At 38.1% G+C, this 14,545-nt stretch overlaps 1 protein-coding gene and 1 pseudogene across 7 annotated transcripts in view; one reads left to right on the top strand and one right to left on the bottom strand.

Annotated features, from left to right (window-relative positions):
* Positions 1 to 14,545, top strand: part of LOC309869393 (uncharacterized protein) — a 138,774-nt gene that overhangs the window by 28,142 nt on the left and 96,087 nt on the right. For 4 of the 6 annotated variants that reach the window (XM_082740408.1, XM_082740407.1, XM_082740406.1 and 1 more), the window contains 3 exons: positions 11,251 to 11,319; positions 11,858 to 12,005; positions 12,591 to 12,739. In XM_082740408.1, the coding sequence (XP_082596534.1) occupies positions 11,278 to 11,319; positions 11,858 to 12,005; positions 12,591 to 12,739 (339 nt within the window). In that variant the 5' untranslated portion in view covers positions 11,251 to 11,277. Of the gene's footprint in view, positions 1 to 11,250; positions 11,320 to 11,857; positions 12,006 to 12,571; positions 12,740 to 14,545 lie in introns of all 6 variants that reach the window. The other 2 variants (XR_014314150.1, XM_082740409.1) reach the window with 1 other exon arrangement.
* LOC309870217 (Y-box-binding protein 1 pseudogene) lies at positions 7,106 to 9,622 on the bottom strand (annotated as a pseudogene). Its single transcript has 2 exons — positions 9,617 to 9,622; positions 7,106 to 8,501 (listed from the first exon to the last, which is right to left on the bottom strand). The product of its transcript is annotated as a Y-box-binding protein 1 pseudogene (transcript).

Below are 14,545 nucleotides of genomic sequence, written 5' to 3'. Positions count from 1 at the left end.
CAACTCACTCCATTTTGACTGACCAATGAAACATATGAAATTGAGCATTGTAAAATAATTTGTGCTCCAAGATCTTGTCAGAGGTTATAACCTAGAAATCTCTGCTGCCCAGTACCTATCAAAATCTCAATTGTGAAAAGTAATATATATGGAGAATTGCCTGAAGGATATGCAGTCCATCCATTCTCTAGACACTCAATTTTATTCCTGGATTAAGCCAAACCAAGAGAGAGCTGCAGCCTGAGATACTTTTGTTTTAGTCCTCCAGAGAATAGCTTTTACCGATTTGTTCTTGGCATTATGCCATTGGCTTACATTTTGATGGATGTTTAAGGAAAAGCCTGTTCAACTTTTTGCCAATAAAGTTGAAAATCTACATTTTCTAAAAATATATAAATTATCAAAATTGACTCAAGCCTAGTTAGGAAAACCTGGGCAGACCAATGATTGTGGAAGGAATTGAAAAATCTTGCCGAAGATTTATTCCCCTCCAGAGCTAAGCCCATATTTTGGGGGACAGATACCTACGGAGTTTACCTAACCACTATGTCTCTGCCTGCTTCTTTCTCTCTCTCTCTCTCTTTTTTCCTGCATTGATCAGTACCATTCCTTCTTTTGGGGATAAATCCTCCCCATCCTCAATTATATGATACTATGATAGTGGGGAAACACAGTACACTGATTTCTGGCCACAGAAACAAGTCCATCATGTTGAATCATATTTGCAAATATCTCTGAATATTTGAAAGTACGGCATGTGATCCAAATAGAGTTAATAGGAATTCTTTCCTATAATTTTGTATTTGCATCTATGGAAAAAGTTCTTTTCTGGATTTCTAACAGGATCATGTGAATCTATAACTGGGTCACAGATACCCCTTCCCACACAAATTAAGCCCATCTACAATGAGAGACAAGAGAGAGGGAGAGGAAGAGAAAGGGATGTGGACAGGGACACAATGACAAGGACAGACACATGGTCAGAAACTCTCTGAAAGATGGAGATTTAAGACAGGAGTGCCCACACATAAAGCTATAACACTCAGATACAGATAGGGAAGCCAAGGAAAACAGAAAGAAAGAAAAGAGAAAGATCCCAACATTGCTTGAGTCACTGCTGTCTGCCTTTCTTTCTTTCTTTCTTTCTTTCTTTCTTTCTTTCTTTCTTTCTTTCTTTCTTTCTTTTTTTCTTTCTTTCTTTCTTTCTTTCTTTTTTTACTGCTGTATATCTTACATGAAAAATAATAAATTTCTTTTTTTCCTTTTCTTCTCCTTCTCTAAAGCTAGTTTAATTTAGGTATCTTTCACCTTTCAGTGAAATACTTTTGATCATAATGGTTTTCTAAGGGAACCTAAAAGAGTAATTAAGGGACAGGTAATTCCTTTGTTCCTCTCCAAAGTTCCTATTCCAAATCATAGTGGGGGAAAAACCCCATAAAATTTGTCTACCCATTTTTAAGGCTAGCATAACTAATAGAAAAACTGAAAAATCATAGCACAAAAGGCAAACAATAAATGTACATGACTATGGATGCCCATGTCCTGAATATAATCCAAAAGACATCTGCCTCCTTGTCTCCTCAGGATGACACCATCTGGCCGTGCATCACTGAGTACAGAACCCACCCCCTTCTCTGGCTTACTCAGAAAACCCAATCACATTATATCTGTCAGGATACACAAGTTTTGCTGTGGTAACAAATAACCCCAAACGCATAGTGGTTTAAAAATATGAAAGCTTATTTCTTGCTTCCTCTGCTGAGGGTCAGCTGGGGACTTCTTCATACAGGGATGCAGACTTTCAGAGAGTCGACCGTTTGGAAATTATTTAGTGACTGCTCGCAGAGGGAGGAGACATGGGGAATCATATTCTGGCTCTTAATGCATTGTCAGAGAGATTTTGTATATATATATATTTATATATTTTAATATTTTTATATATAAATATTATGTATAATATATATATTATATATATTTATGTCTACATATTATATGCAAGTACCTATCTATATAATATACTAATAATATAGATTTATGTATATATTTATGTATATATAATTTTTATGTATATATAGTATATATATTTATGTATATATATAGTATATATATAATGTATATACATGCATGTATCTATATCAATAATTTCTACTTAGATATCATTGGCTAAGGCAAGTCACATGTTTCATCTAACTTTTACAAGTCAAGTAAGAACAAATTTGCCTTCATCCTGGAAGTAGAAAGAAATGCAATATTTGCAAATAGTCCTAATGATTACTAGAGAACTCCTTACTGGTTGCCAGTTATTTGGTTTACTCTCCTTTCTACATTCAAAGTCCATTTTTTTTTTTTTCCTATCTAAGGGAGACTACTCAAAATTTCAATAGTCTAACAACACCAGTGTCAAAGTTCAGAATCTCTGGGTGATGTGTGATAGTCTCTTCATAAAGAAAGAGGTAAGGCCTAATAGACTGTGTCAAGACTGGCTGTAGCTTCCACAGACTTCTGAACTAAAAATGTTACCTGCCCCTCATACACTCAATATATACAAAAGTTGGGTAACAGGAAAAGTGCCCCTTTTATGGATGTAGGGATTTTTCCTCAAGCTAGCCCCGAGTTGGCTCCCTTGATCATCCATTCTTCATCACTGTTCTAGCTTCCACCTCTAAGAGATTCTTCTCTTATTCCCCTCAGTTATATATGAAGTGGGCATCAAGGACTGTGTCCTTGATTGAAGCAAACAGCTTTATTGGCCCACTTTCTATTCCATAGAAGATTGAGACCTGTGGTTGTCTTTCAGTCATACTGTTTTTAGCCTAGGTTGGTGGTACTTTTGCAGTACAAGTCCCTCAGAAACATTGATGACTTCTTTCCTATTTGATTTCATTCAGCTTCATGTACCAGTATAACCACAATTCTTTTCTGGACGTAATTCTCATATTTGCTGTATGCTTTTGTTTTTACTTTGCATAAAGTGATTTCTCACTGTATAAAATAGATTTTCATCTTTTCATGCTATAACAGTGTTTTTTCTTCACTGTCTATCTCCCATTCCTTAATCCAGTGCCAAATATTTTAGTGTTGTTGTTTTTAATACAGCAGCACTCCACTCCATACTACCAATTTCCTTATTGGTTAGGATAGACTGGGTTATGTTGTAGTAACAATCTAAAAATTTTAGTGGTTTAAGACAACAGATAGCTATTTGCCATTCACCCCATGTCTACCACAAGTAGACTGTGGACTTCGCTGAATATAGACCTCATTTATGGTTATACATGCCAGACATTCCATTTTCTGGAATATGACCAAAAGCCATGCCAGAGAAAAGTGAATATGGAAAACCATGTGTAGGCATTAAAATCTTCTGTCTAGAAATGACCCACGTTACTTCCACTTACATTTGTTGGTCAGTGGATGTCATAAGTAATTTTAAAGGTTGAGGAAATTAAATCCTACCAATGGCTGGGAGGACAAAAAAGTAGAATATCTATAAGACATCCAGTAAATAACACACACACACCTCTCACAACATTAATGATCTTTATGGACTTTACTGAAAATTTGGGGAGACCAAAGCAAGAATTATATCTCATGGTATATGGAATCTTGTAGAAAAATTTCTACCTGAACTTTCTCTTCTTCCCAGTTCCTTTTCCCAGTATCCCTAATGTTTTATTTTTCTCTCCTTCTTTTCTTAAGTAGTAGTCAGCCTCTCAGGCTCTATTCTGTCCCTCTCAGTTCTTCTATTTGGGAATTAAAATTCCATACCCTTTCAATTATGGAGAGCAAATTCTATTATCCTTGTTATTTGCACATTCCCTCTAGGTCTTATATGCCACCCCAAGAAATTTATGAAGCCTTTCTTCTGAACAAATATTGCTTTCCCTAGGAATCCTGGTGAATGCAATTTTCTCCATATTATTACATTAATAATATATTAGCAAGTCAAATCTAGCATTAGCAAGATTTTGTTCTAGGAATTAGGGTTGCTTTTGCATTACTATACCTATTATTTAAATATCTTCTATTAACTAAAAGAGAATATCTATATAATCATCTGGTTTGCTCTGTCCAACATGGTATATATTAGTCACATATAACTATTACAATTGAAATTTGAGTAACTGAAATTATATTATTTTAAAAATTTGGTTCCTCATTCCCACTAGCCACATTTTAAATACTTAGTAGTCACATGCAGCTGGGGGCTGTGGAATTACCACAGAAGGGAACATTTCCATCATTGTGGCAAGTTCTGTTGAACTGTGCTGATCTAAATAAATGCTGAAGAGTCATTTGATAAAAGTAATAGTTATTTCTGATTTTAAAATCTTCATGAATTAGAATTAGAAGGAAACTGTGCTAAATTGAGAAACAATATACATGAGAATCCAATGGTAAGTACCATACTAAGTAGTGAAACACAAGTAGTATTTCCATTATTTTTTTAAAGCGATTTTATTTATTTATTTGAGAGAGAGAGAGAGAATGAACACAGGGGAGGGGGCTGTTAAGGGTGGCAGAGTGGGTCTACTCCATGGCCTCTTCAGGTACCCAGATTTTTTCTATCTGGGTGTGGTCTTCCATCTCATATTTTCAGAATACAACTCAAGTTCCAGATAGCATATCTGAGTTTAAGGCAGAGGATGGAGAAAAAGACAACTAGGATAGGAGACAAATGTGGTATTTGCTAGTTTTTAAAGGATGCTCATGGATGTTACCACATAATTTGCTTACATTGATTAGTAATTGCTTCAATGGCTATACTTTGTTGCAAGGAATGCTGGAAAACTGTAGCTCTTATTCTGAGTAGTCATGTGTCCATGTAAAAATCAGGGTTTCCTATGGACAAAGGAGAGAACAGATACTGGGGCAACAATACTTTCTGCCTTACCACTTTATTTTATATTGTTCTGGAAATCATAATCAAAGCAATGCAACAGGAAACCAAAGGAAGTATAGACAGTGTAAAGAAATGGATACAGTTATTTTTCTCTTTAGAAAATAAATGTCTCGAAACCCAACCTAGTTAACTGAAAATCTTTTAGAAGCAAATAAGAGAATTCAGTAAGATGGGAGGGATATGTATGAGTCACAAACTTTCTGACTGATGTTTTACTTGAAAGGGGCAGGGAATATCATGAAAAACTATGGAAAAAATATAATGTCTCTGGATAAATTCAGCAAGAAGTATATGAAACTTAAATGACAAAAACCATAACATTTTAATGTGGGGGATAAAAAGAAGATCCAGGTAAATGAGGAGTCTTGGCATGTTCCTGGATGGAATGATACAGTGTTCTAAAGATACCAGTTCTCCCTCAAATTTGTAAATTTCATACAGTTCCATTCAAGGTATATATTTTTTTAACTTCTCAAGGTAATGATGAAATTTATGTTAAAGATGGACTGAGGAAACAGAAAAGAAACAATGAAGAGTATATTCCCTGGTAGATATCACAAGTTACAGTAAATGAAAGTGTGATGCCTGCTGAGGGATTGATAATGGGACAGAACAGAGCTCAGGATAAGGTGTGCGCAGCAGAAGAGAGCACTATAGTGTGTAACCTTGGGAAAATCTTAAACTTTTGTTATTTCATATTTCATATCCATCAAACAGAGATAATGTCCATCCTGCATAGAGTTGCTGTAAGAGCAATATGTGTAAAGTATTTAGAATAATGCCTGGCATGTCATAAGCACTAGGATATTGTAAATGATTACTAATGCCAGCATTTTGTGTATGGTAAAATTGCCATTAAAATCAGTGGGGAAGAAGGCGCCTGAGTGACTCAGTGGGTTAAAGCCTCTGTCCTGGGATCGAGCTCGCATCAGGCTCTCTGCTCGGCAGGGAGTCTGCTTTGTCCTCCTCTCTCTCTGCCTGCCTCTGTGCCTACTTGAGATCTCTGTCTGTCAGATAAATAAATAAAATCTTTAAGAAAAAAATCAATGGGGAAAGAATTTTCATTTTTAGAGATTTATTTATTTATTTTAGAGAGATGAGTGTGGATTCTTATTTTTAGTATGATAGCAATGCAATAAGCCATAAAAGAAAACACTGTCATATTTTACTGCCAATGTAAAAGGAAGTTGAGATAAGGTGATGGGTGGGGTGACGGACTTTTACCTGACTGGTCCCGGGAAAGGTGGTGGATCTGAAAAAGCTTATTTAAATACAATAAAAACTTTTATGTCCAATTTCTTCTGTAAATTGTGCTACTTCTATGGTTCAGTTTTCTGTTTTGAAGTGCTGCACTTTGATAGCAGAAAATGTCAATGAACATAACAGCTTTCACTTTTTAACTTTCAGGAAGATCTACTTGAAGCAAGTTCATTTTAAATGATTGCTTCTACTTTGAAATGGGTATTCAATAGCTCGTGTATAGTTTCAAAAATCAGATAAAAATGATGGGCAAAACATAACTATTTTAAATAAAACGTGTAAGATAGCAATATTGGAACAGTTTGGCTGCTCCAGATTCTAAATTGGTTGTGGGTTGTTTTGGTGAAAGGACAATAGCAATATTTATAATATTATAATTGTTTTTACAATGCACCATTTATGTTGGAAGTAACCACTGTAACAATCCTTTTTAGTTTTATAGAAAATTATACACCTATAAAATTATATAAATACACAAGATTAAAGTAAAAAGGGCAGAGCTGGATACTGTATCAAATATACATTATTCATTATGAGGAAGAGAGCTATAAAAATGGAGAATTCCAGAGGGCATAGTTTTTATGCAAGAATTGATGTAGCAGATTGAAAATTTAGTTGGCAAATAGCTACTGACTTTTTAATTTAGGAACATTAAGATTTAGTGTGTCAATCTGGCTGCTCCCCGGATTGTGCAGTATTCAAAGCTCTAAATTAAAACTCTGTAAGATGTAAGTGTGAAAACATGCAATACAAAATGATCTTTGCAGAAAAAATCTGATTACTTGGATCACCCCTCCCAAGCCCAAGAGTTTGAACCCCATGTGAAACATTAATGGACCTCTATATTTCACTTAAAAATTTTCACTGAGAATTACTAGGACATCAAAGTGACTATAGCTACTAATACGTATTTTTTTAAGCTGTACACATGAAAGAAACTAATTTTTTTTTGACAATTATTTAAGACCTTTATTAACGGGTGCTTGCCGTTTGTTGACTTTTTTGAAAAAATCAAGTTGTAAACTTTTATTACAAATTAAAAATGAGGTTCTTAAAAATCTCAACTTGACCAGATATGAAACAATTTAAAAACCTTTAAAGATGTATTGAGAAAAACCAGGCTTTTTTTTTTTTTTCTTAAAAAACACGTTTGTCATTACCAAAAAGAGACGTCTTTAGGTAAAAATAATAAAAACCCCATGCTGCATAGATAATGCAGATAGTTCTATTTATCTGGTCAATGGGCAAAAAGCAAGCACTTAAGGTCTTCAGCTCCAATCTTTTGTTCGTTTCTTATTGCTGGAATTTCATCTTCATTTCTTCGTGTTGGATGACTAAACCGGATGATGGTAGAGATGGTAAGCCGGCATTTACTCAGCCCCGCCCTGCTCAGCCTCGGGAGCGGACGAATTCTCAGCTGGCGGATCGGCTGCTTTTGTCTCTTTGCCATCTTGTGGTTTAGGGTTTTCTGGGCGTCTGCGTCGGTAATTGAAGTTGCGGCGGTACCGACGTTGAGGTGGCTGCTGACCCTGGGTCTCATCTCCTTGATTTTCCTTATCTTCCTCGTTGCCATCTTCTCTAGGTTGTCTTTGGCGAGGAGGACCCCTGCGGAATCGTGGTCTATAACCCCGGTACATATTCTGTCTCACTGGTCTACCTTGTTCTCCTGCACCCTGGTTGTCAGCACCTTCCATCACTTCTCCCTGCACAGGAGGGTTGGAATACTGTGGTCGACGCCCATAGGGTCTCCTCATGTGGTAAGGTGGGAGCCGTCGCCTGCGGTAGGGCCGGCGCTGTTGGGCCTGGCCTTCGGGAGCACTTTCCGATCCCTCGTTCTTTTCCCCTGGTAATTTTGCTGGTAATTGCGTGGAGGACCCCTGCGACGTGGATAGCGTCTATAATGGTTACGGTCTGCTGCATATTTACTGCCTTGCACTGGAACTCCACCAGGGTCTGTCACATTTGCTGCCTCCGCACCCTTTTCTCCTTCAACAACATCAAACTCCACAGTCTCTCCATCTCCTACACTGCGAAGGGACTTCCTTATGGCAGTCTGGTGTACAAATACATCTTCCTTGGTGTCATTCCTGTTGATGAAACCATATCCGTTTCTTACATTGAACCATTTTACTGTTCCCAAAACCTTCGTTGCGATGACCTTCTTGTCCCCGCCGGCAGGCGCCGCCGATGTGAGGCCGCCCGGGCCGCCGCTCCCTGCGCCGCTGCCCGTGGTGCCGGGCTTGGTGTCGGCAGCGCTGAGGGCGGGGGCGGGCGGCTGCTGGGTCTCGGCCTCGCTGCTCCTGGTTGCGGTGATGGTGACTGGGGCCGGCTGCGGCAGCTACGGCTCCTCCCCGGGGTGTGATGGTAACTAGGCCGGCGGCGGCGGTGGGGCTGCTCAGGGCTCTCTGGGGTCCGCTCTCCGCTCCCGCTACCGATCGAACTCGAAAGAAACTAATTTTTTAAATAAAAGTTATAAGCAAGACAGTCAAGTATATATGATATCATTTGATTTATGAAAGGATACAAACAAGTTCAGGGTTTCTTCCCCAAGATGATAGTAGAGCTTTTTGAACAATTCATTCCCCATGAGTTCTAAAAGGAAAGGTTTGGGTGCCCTCTGTCTCTAATTAGAACTACTAAATTTATTAATACCTTAAAAGCTTTGTTTTCCCCACTCTCCCCCCCACACACCCTAACAAATTAGACAGTCACTGGTGATGTGGTCATCTTCTTTACCCTTTTCCCTTCTTCTTCCTCTTCCACATAAATAGAAGTTTCATAGAATAGGTCACTTCGTGGTCAACACTATAGCAGCTGCTACCTACTCTTTTGTGTTAGAAGAAGCTTCCATTTCTTCAACATTTCAGATCTGCTTTCCATGCTGGACATCCTTAAACTGTAATGCAGGTAATCCTTTGGAGGCTTGTATGTGTTATGGTCATCTCCACTTTTTCAAGGAAATGAGGAAAGGGTGGATATGATTTTCTTCTAACCCCCATCTTTAATCTTTCTCAAACAAAAAATAGAGTGGCACTTCATGTCCCACCTTCTAGCCCTACCAGAAGTTTCATCTCTGGATCTCTCTCTTCCAATGCCTTGCCTACAGAGGTCTCACAGGAGCCTGTTTAAAACTGCCTCCTATTGTCCAGAGTCCATGGGCTCCAAGGCAGTATTAGATTATTCCCAGTATTGCCTTTACCCCTGGCACACCATCTCTTTTTTATGTTTAAGCAAAATCACTTTTCATTTTGGACATAGCCTTCTGTCCATACTATCATCTAGCTTGTTCTGGCTGTCATCCAATCAAAGTCACTCCGAATTTGTTGAGGATTTGGCAACTGGATGACAGACTTCCAAGTCATGCCATGATCCTGGATGACTTTAGTATCTACATGGATGATAAAATTCAATACTTAGTCTTAAATCTTCTTGAACATCCTATATTCCAGTTACCTTCATGGCTACCAGCTGGGCTCTGAAATCTTTAACATCATCTTTGCCCCTAAACTTCAGTCACCCAAACCTGACCCACTGATTGATATTGCTCTTTCCCATATTTTCTTACTCCCTTAATTCAATTGTTCCTTGCAGTGCTAATATGCCCAAATATTTTCTGTATAGTCCATCCCCAGTCACAAGTCTACCACTAGCTGTCTCTTAATATCTCCTATTCCCTTCTGAGTCAAATGCCTCATGAGAATTATCTTAATTTTTTTAAGTTTGAGAACGTATAGTTGACACACAATGTCCCATAAGTTTCAGGTGTACAGCATAATGATTCAGTATCTTTATATATTATGCTATGCTCACGGCAAGTATAGCTACCATCTGTCACTACACAATGCACTTATATTATCCATCAACTATATTCCTTATAGCTGTGCCCTTTATTTCTGTGCCTTAGTCATTCCATAACTGGAGAATTATCCTTATTTTCTCCTTTGACTCATTCTTTGGGAGTCAAGCAACTGATTCCACCTAGTCAATGAAATTGCCATTTCTGGCCATCATCTAATTATCCAATCCAATGGACTGTATTCAGACTTCATTAGAGTTCATCTCTCTGCAGCATTTGATTCTCTGCAGTTGGTTTTTCTTCTCTGAGTTTTCTGGCACTCTTCTATCAGGGTCATCTCATGATTTCTTTCCAGTCTTCTTTGCCAATTGCTCCTCTTATTTTCACCCTAAAATATGGAGGATCCATTTTTCTCTTTTTTTGTGTGTACTCTCTGGGCATCTCATTCTCTTCGGTGACTTCATCTGCAGAAGAAGATGAAGATTCATGAACTCTAAAGGGAAGTGATTGTAAGTGTTTATAAACAATACATCTTGGGGCGCCTGGGTGACTCAGTGGGTTAAAGCCTCTGCCTTCAGCTCAGGTCATGGTCCCAGGGTCCTGGGATCGAGCCCCACATCCGGCTCTCTGCTCAGTGGAGAGCCTGCTTCCTCCTCTCTCTCTGCCTGCCTCTCTGCCTACTTGTGATCTCTCTCTCTCTCTCTCTCTCTCTCTGTTAAATAAATAAATTAAAAAAAACCAATACATCTTGTCTCAGGAATGATTTAAAACTGCTAATAAGGATATAAGAAAATATAACTGAGTAGCACAAAATCTGTATGAGACAGAAGGAACAAAGAAAAACAAGGAAGAAAAAATACCATTCAGGAGGAATGAAGCTAAATATGCTATAAGTTCTAAATTTAGCCTTAAATTTCAGAGAAACCAATGAGAAGAAGGTGAAATCTCATCATGGTTATGCAATCCAAAATGCCTATAATGTACCTGTTGTTTAGAAATCCACCCATTGCTGCACATTATGGTAAACACTGTGGAACAAGAGTTTCTCTTGGGTGGAACTGGGTGGAACAATAGTTTCTCTCAGCGTTGGGTGAGGAGGCCTGCAAAAGACATTAATCAGATCCTCAATGTCATCATTGAGGACATTAAGCATGAAATTCTACTCCATGGCAAGTATTTAATCCAACAAATTTATATTTCTGGCGTTAGTCTAAATACTTCGCAGTTATCTGCACCTTGATATGCCACAGGTATCTTAGTGTCCATAACTGCACCCATTATTTCCCTCTAGACGGATTTTTCATAACCCTCTGATGGAATGATAACATCATGCACCCAGTCTCATCCAGAAAAGTTGAAGGTACCTTAGACTTTTGTTTCTTTTCCCCCTTGTTCTTAATACACAAACTACCCTCAACCTTCTAAAAAAATTGCCTGCAATTCTTCTGATACAGCCTCCTTAGATCTCATATCTCTGTCCTGCTTCCTAATTTTACTGCCGCCGTTTTGGCTCTTTCAGAAACTTATTATTTGCCTGAACTACTGCACCATTGCACTATTGTCTTAACTGGCTTCTTTGGTCCTAGTCTGGCCCTCCCTCCTCTAAGCCATTTTCCATCTGATTCCCTTTTGTCTCTCTGGCTTTACCAGTGATTAGCACATGGTAGGCAAATAAGGTATTTGTATTAGATGGATTCATAGATGGATGAACGATTGTACATGCATGTGGGTCTTATGAGATGCACTATTGTAATGCTCCTTTCTAATAACAGAAGAATTATATCTATATTCATGTATGTGCTGTTGGGATTAAGGCAAGTATTTGTATAGAGTGGTAAATAATGAAATGTTTCCCAGAGTCTGACTTTTTTCTTTTTTTCAATCTTTCCTCTGGGCAGACACATGAGGAGGACACCAAAGAACTCACTTCTCACATTATTGTTAGAAGAAACTCCAAGAGAGGTCTAAAGAGGAGAGAAAGAGAAGGAGGTGGAGATGAGCAGCCTTACAGCAACTGTGAATCTGCCAACAGCCTGGAGGTGGGAGGTAAGGGATTGACTCAGTAAAACTGTCAAGATTTAATTAAAGACCCAGGTTCATGTGAGGAGAACAAAAGAAAACTCACCTGGAACTAGCTGGTGTTTGTTGGGAAAGGATGAAGGGAAGACATTTATATGAATGTTAAGAATATGTAGCATGTGGGAGGGAGTCCATAGGGAAAGTGTGAGATAAGTGCATGAAGCATGATTGCTTTAGGGTTGAAGCAATGTTAAGAGAGGCTCTTGATGGAAGTAACTGTTCTAAAGCAGCTGATAGCTATAGCTTCTAGAAGTAGGGCGTGTTTTTTATCCAAGTAGAATGGTGCTATGAGTTAGCTAATCAAAGAGTGTTAGAAACCCATGCAAACTTCATCTTGAGCTCACCTCTACTCTCTGTGGGGAGAGAAGGGAAAGAGCAATAAGCATCCCTTTATTTATGACGCCAGCCCTGGAACTCACGGGAAGTAGTATGACTCCTTCAATAACCATCTGACAGAAAGACTAACCCGCACAAGACTGTAGGTTCCGTGCTAGGTACTAACTCTGGTTAAAGAAGTGGATTATGATTTTCAGAACAGGCTCTGTCCTATAGGACCTCTGTACAGATCAACAGAGAAGATCTCCTGGAGGAAGAGCATTGACTTAAGTCATGGAACCACCTACCTCTTTCTACTTAAAGGCATATTGCATCTCTTACTTCCTTTTGGCCAAGGGACAAGAGGAAATAGAAAGAAAAGAAAGGTAAGCTTACTATCTTATTAGATCTCTGATGACAGTTAAAATTTCATTAAGAGCTAAAATGTTTTTAAACACTGTGTTCAGGGCACCAGTCTCAGAGCTTTAGTTGTATTTTTTATTTATTTAATCCTTACAACAACTTTGAGATAGGTATAATTTTGTTACCAGGACACACCTTACAGTGGAAGGTCCTAATTATGGGAAGATCCAATTCCAGCTGATTACACTGCTTCTGTGACCAATCAGGTGCTCTAGGGGAGACTGTGTTGCTTAAAGCCTTAGTGTCCTCAACCTTTAATATGCAGATATAATAGCTATTATAAAGAATTACATTGATGATGAGAGATAATATTATATAAAGGGTCTAACATGGTTGTTAGCAGTGGTAAAGTGGGCAATAAAAGGAAATTATTGCCAGGTCCTCTTTGATTAGATTCTTTTTGTATTTTAAAGGCAGGATAAAATTATCACTATTTTCTTTTTCAAGCCCTACTTTAAAAAAAAATTTTTTTTTTTTTAAATTCTCAAAGGGAGTCCTAAAGTAGGAGATCAACAGACCAGCTCATAATGGGAATGAGAAGATGTTTTTGATTCTGGCTAATGATTTTTAGCCAGTTCTGTTCAATAGTAGACAAACAGAGCCCAAAGAGTTAATATTCTAACCAGGTATTCCCAGTTTTTCCCCAATTCATGACTGAAGGTCTAGTAGAGGCCAAATCAGAAAGAAAAGTTCCAGGAATGCGGGACTGAGCAAGGCCAGACTATTTTAATTTATTATTTGGCCTTCCAAAGGACAGAGCAAAGCACCAGTAACAGAGAGGTTAAGCCACAGGCAGTTCTGATAATATGTTTCCCCAAACTAGACTCAGGCAATCTTAGTAAAATAAAGTGGCGTAGATTGGTTTTTGATGACTTCAGATGGTCAGAGCATATTTGAGTGTTTTCAGGACAACAAAAGATAGAAGTGATAAGTTGTGGAGAGAGTGACCTATTGAGGGAATGGTTCATGAGAAAACTAATAACTCTACCAATTTCCATCATTAACGTCCTGGGGAAGCTACAGAATTATTCAGGGGCTTGGTCTTAATTATCTTCTAATGAAGATTTGATTTCATTTGCTTTTTGTAATCGCTCATTCTTATTTCTTTCCATACACTTCTCTTGTTTTTAATTTCATAGTGTTGAAATGTTCTATGCTTAATATTCTCAGTACAGCAGCTGAGCTCTTTAGAAAAAAGACTATGTCAGTCTCACAAATAATATAACGAGTTATGTGAGGGCCTCGCTTTCCTACTGCTAGTCATATATTTATGTGATGCATCCATTCAGTGAGAGGAATGAGGAAGGATTGAGGGAGAAGTAATGTGATATTCGCTCTTTAAATCTTTTCAACTGCTGCTCTCCCAATTTGGCTTAGCTTTGTTAAATATATATATATATATATCTCTTTTCGTCTCTTCCATATTTTTGAAATAAAATTTCCCTTATATCAAAGTACTACATTGAGAGTCAAATAGTTCTATGATGCTCATTATGAAAAGCATAAACAACTTCAGAAGACTGCTGCTGCTTAATTTTCCAGTTGTAGATGTTTCATCCACTGCTTTCTGACCATGGGAGGTGAAGCTCTTTCCCTCCCCTCTTTGCCTATCCCCATCTCACACACACACACACACACGCACGCACGCACACACGCACACTTCCCTTCCATCCACTCTCCCATCCTCTCTATAAAGTTTTATAGTACTGAAAAATTTTATTGGATCTATATTCTGCATTAAAATAACTGTAACTATGCAAATGCTGGCT

This window comes from Mustela nivalis (assembly GCF_964662115.1).
Source record: "Mustela nivalis genome assembly, chromosome: 7".
Taxonomy (NCBI): domain Eukaryota; kingdom Metazoa; phylum Chordata; class Mammalia; order Carnivora; family Mustelidae; genus Mustela; species Mustela nivalis.
This window is presented reverse-complemented; position numbering and strand designations above follow the sequence as displayed.